The sequence below is a fragment of the Hyaena hyaena genome, unplaced genomic scaffold (genome assembly GCF_003009895.1).
Source record: "Hyaena hyaena isolate Hyena2069 unplaced genomic scaffold, ASM300989v1 scaffold_259, whole genome shotgun sequence".
In the NCBI taxonomy this organism is placed as follows: domain Eukaryota; kingdom Metazoa; phylum Chordata; class Mammalia; order Carnivora; family Hyaenidae; genus Hyaena; species Hyaena hyaena.
Window position 1 is genome coordinate 985,426 of NW_024080886.1, and position 3,216 is coordinate 988,641.

General features: G+C 51.6%; 1 protein-coding gene across 1 annotated transcript in view; it reads right to left on the reverse strand.

The window, feature by feature from the left end:
* XG (Xg glycoprotein (Xg blood group)) overlaps window positions 1–2,972 on the reverse strand; it is a 68,767-nt gene extending 65,795 nt beyond the window's left edge. The window contains exons 1-3 of the mRNA XM_039245323.1: window positions 2,960–2,972; window positions 2,391–2,414; window positions 1,337–1,399 (exon numbers count right to left, since the gene is read on the reverse strand). Of these exons, the coding sequence (XP_039101254.1) occupies window positions 1,337–1,355 (19 nt within the window). The 5' untranslated portion in view covers window positions 1,356–1,399; window positions 2,391–2,414; window positions 2,960–2,972. The remainder of the gene's footprint in view (window positions 1–1,336; window positions 1,400–2,390; window positions 2,415–2,959) is intronic.
* Window positions 2,973–3,216: the final 244 nt, after the last annotated feature.

A 3,216-nucleotide genomic window follows, 5' to 3' on the forward strand; every position in this document is an offset into this window, starting at 1 on the left:
CCATCCATCTGTCCATTCATCCATGCATCCATCCACACGTCTATCCACCGTCCAACCATCCATGCATCCATCCATCCATCCATCTATTCAATATCCACCCATTCTCCATACAACCATCTATCCACTCACCCATCCCTCACTCCTTCCATGGACACTAGCATATCAACAACCTTTTGCTACTGTGATTCATGCTGCTCATCTATACCTAGGAGTGGTATAGCTTCCAGGTGGAGGAGCACCTGGGTGGTGAAGCGTCCATCTTTGGCTCAGGTCATGATCTCAGGGTTTGTGGGTTCAACACCCATGTTGGTCTCTGTGCAGACAGCTCAGAGCCTGGAGCCTGCTTTCAATTCTGTGTCTCCCTCTCTTTCTTCCCCTCCCCAGCTCATGCTCTATCCATCAAAAATTGATAAAAAACATTTTACTGCTTCAGAACCTCGGTCTCCTTCTCTCTGCACCTCTCACCTGCTCACATTCTGCCTCTCTCTCAAAAATAAATATTAAAAAAGTAAGTTAAAAATAAAATGTATAAAAAAATTTTAAAGTAAATTCCAGGAGAAATAACTTGGAGGAAAGAGTCTTCCACTTGGAGTGTTACTACTGGACAGAAAGTTTTAAAAGGCAAGGGTAAATGGTGAAGTGAGCACTCGTTAACTGAGGCCACGGGTGTTACTGTTGCTTTTCAATTAGGTAACGCCTTCCTTGGACCCTCGTCTAGACACTGAGTGACCCCTCCTGGGAGGAGATAAATTTCTATCCAGCTCAGCACCAGAACGGGATTCTGGGACTGCTTCTAGAAGCCCTTCACTTAGCCCTGCTTCATTCAGCCCTGCCTGGTCTGCTTTTAGGTTTTCAGCACTTTGTGATTGCTAAGGAGTTTACCAATGTTGTCTGTCAGTGTTTCCTTTCACTTAAATGTTTTTAAATAAATTTACAGGAAGCTCGTCTTCCAAACATTTGAAGCTCCACAGACACGGCGGATAAATGACATACAATAAACCACACACACAGGTGGGCTTTTTCGGGGCTGCATCGTTTGGAACCGTGCAAACATGTGAAAGAGGAACGTGTCCTCAGCCTAATTAAAAATGCATCACAATAACGTACTGTATCCAGCAAGAAGACCCTATTTTGCAGCAGTCAGAGAAACAGGGAATGAAATGCGTGATGTGGGGTTAACCTTCCAGCCCCCACCCTGCTTGGCAATGCGAGGGGGTTTCCTGCAGAGGGAGACCCGTTCCCCATTTCAAAGGCAGCTGAGGAAAACGCGCAGGCAAGACAAAGCAGGCTCTGACCAAGCAGCGTGCAGAGGACCCTGAGGGAGCACACTACTTACCTCCAGTGTTGTCGGGCATGGTCGGCTGAGGGGTAGAGGGGGGCCTCGCCTTGGGGTCAGTATCTGTGGGGAAAATGACAGTGCACGTTTAGCAGAGAAAAGTAGCCACTGTCAGCAGCAGCCTGTGACACAGGAGCATCAACACGGCACTAGATGCCCCAGGTCCCTCACACCTGCTGCCCATGTGTCCTAGATGGTCACAGACCAGTGGACCCTACCTGAACCTCTCGATGTAAAAATCTCAAGACTAGAACTAAAGAAAAGCCCCACATAGGCGCATGCACGTGCGTGCACACAACACACACACACACACACACACAACCATCCACTCAACCCTCCCTGCATCCATCCAAGCATCCATCCACCCATCCATTCACCCGTCCACCCATCCATTGATCCATCCATCGTCCACCCTTCCGCCCATCCATCCATCCATCCACCCGTTCATCCACCCACCCATCCATACAACTATCTATCCATATATCCATCCGTCAACCTGTCCAACCAACCATCCATCCATCCACCCATCCACCCACCCACCCACCCATCCATCCACCATGTACCCATCCCTGCCCCCACCCGTCTCTCCTCCCTCCACGAGCATTAGGTTACCACCACCTTCTTGCTATGTGACCACAGCGCTGTGGATGTGCAGTCCACGTTTGCTGGATGCCCTGTGTTCAGCTCTTGCCGTCTACACCTAGGAGTGGTATTTCTGGATTCCAGGGAAATTTGTTTTTAGCTATTTGTTTTGAGGCCACAGTATTTTCCACGGTACCCTCAGCATCTTCCATTGCCCCCAGCACGTGCACGGAGTCAGGAGGGTGGGGGCTCTGATTTCTCCACATGCACACCCACACTCGCTATTTTACGTATTTTGATTCAAGTTCTCCTGGTAGGGATGTGGTGAGACTCCCTGAGGCTTTGATTTGCACCGCCCCAACGACGGCTTTGCCTTGACCGTCTGCACCCCGTTTGCGCCCACAGAAGCCCCCCAAAAACAGCCCAGAATCCCAGGTTGGCATAACTCCTGGCCGGCCTCATGGCCACTCACCCGAGCTTGGCTTCTTTGTGGGTTCTGTGAACAAAGAGAGAAAACAAATTGAATGAACATCGAGGATTTATCCACAGCTCAAAGAATCGTTCACCTCCTAATAGAAACGGAAAATCTCAAGGCACCGAATCTTATGAGCTTTGGATACAATTTCCAATTTGTACTTAGGATGGGGAAGAAAAGGAAAAAGGAAGGAAACGCGCTTACAACCCGCACCTCCCAGTCTTCCCCGAGAGCCGGCTGGGGTTGTGCGTGGGGAGTAAATTCCGTGAGGGGTCAGCTTGGCTCACTAGGACGTAAGGACTTTGCAGAGGTGAAGGGGTGTTTTGCTGACCTCACACCTCACACACCTGCTCCCCGGCCGTTAGTGTCCGTCCTCGGGGAACATCCCGGACGGATGCATCACAGGGAGTTTGTCTCTGTTTTTATTTTTAAGCGTGTTGATTCCCTTTTCAGAGACAGACAGACCGGGTCTGCAGCCCCAGGAGCCGGATCCCTTGCCTTCCTGGAGGAGGCGGGAGGCCGGCCAGACCCCAGAACCAAAGCCGCCGAGAAATACGGTCACTCACCGGGGTCACCGAGGGCGTCAGCCAAATCGAAGTCACGCTGACCTGGGGGTCACAGAGAACGTGAGTCGCAGGGGACATGAGACGGGGGGGGGGGGGGCGTTCCTGGCTCCTGGCACTGCCCTCTGTCTGCCCCATCCGTGCCCCATCCGTTTCCCAAGCCCCTCGGGGGCCTCAGTGCAAAGGGCATCCCACGGTGAGCCCCGCGCAGGGTCGCCTTTGTCAAATGACTATCTGCTCTTTCCCGCCACTCGATGCCT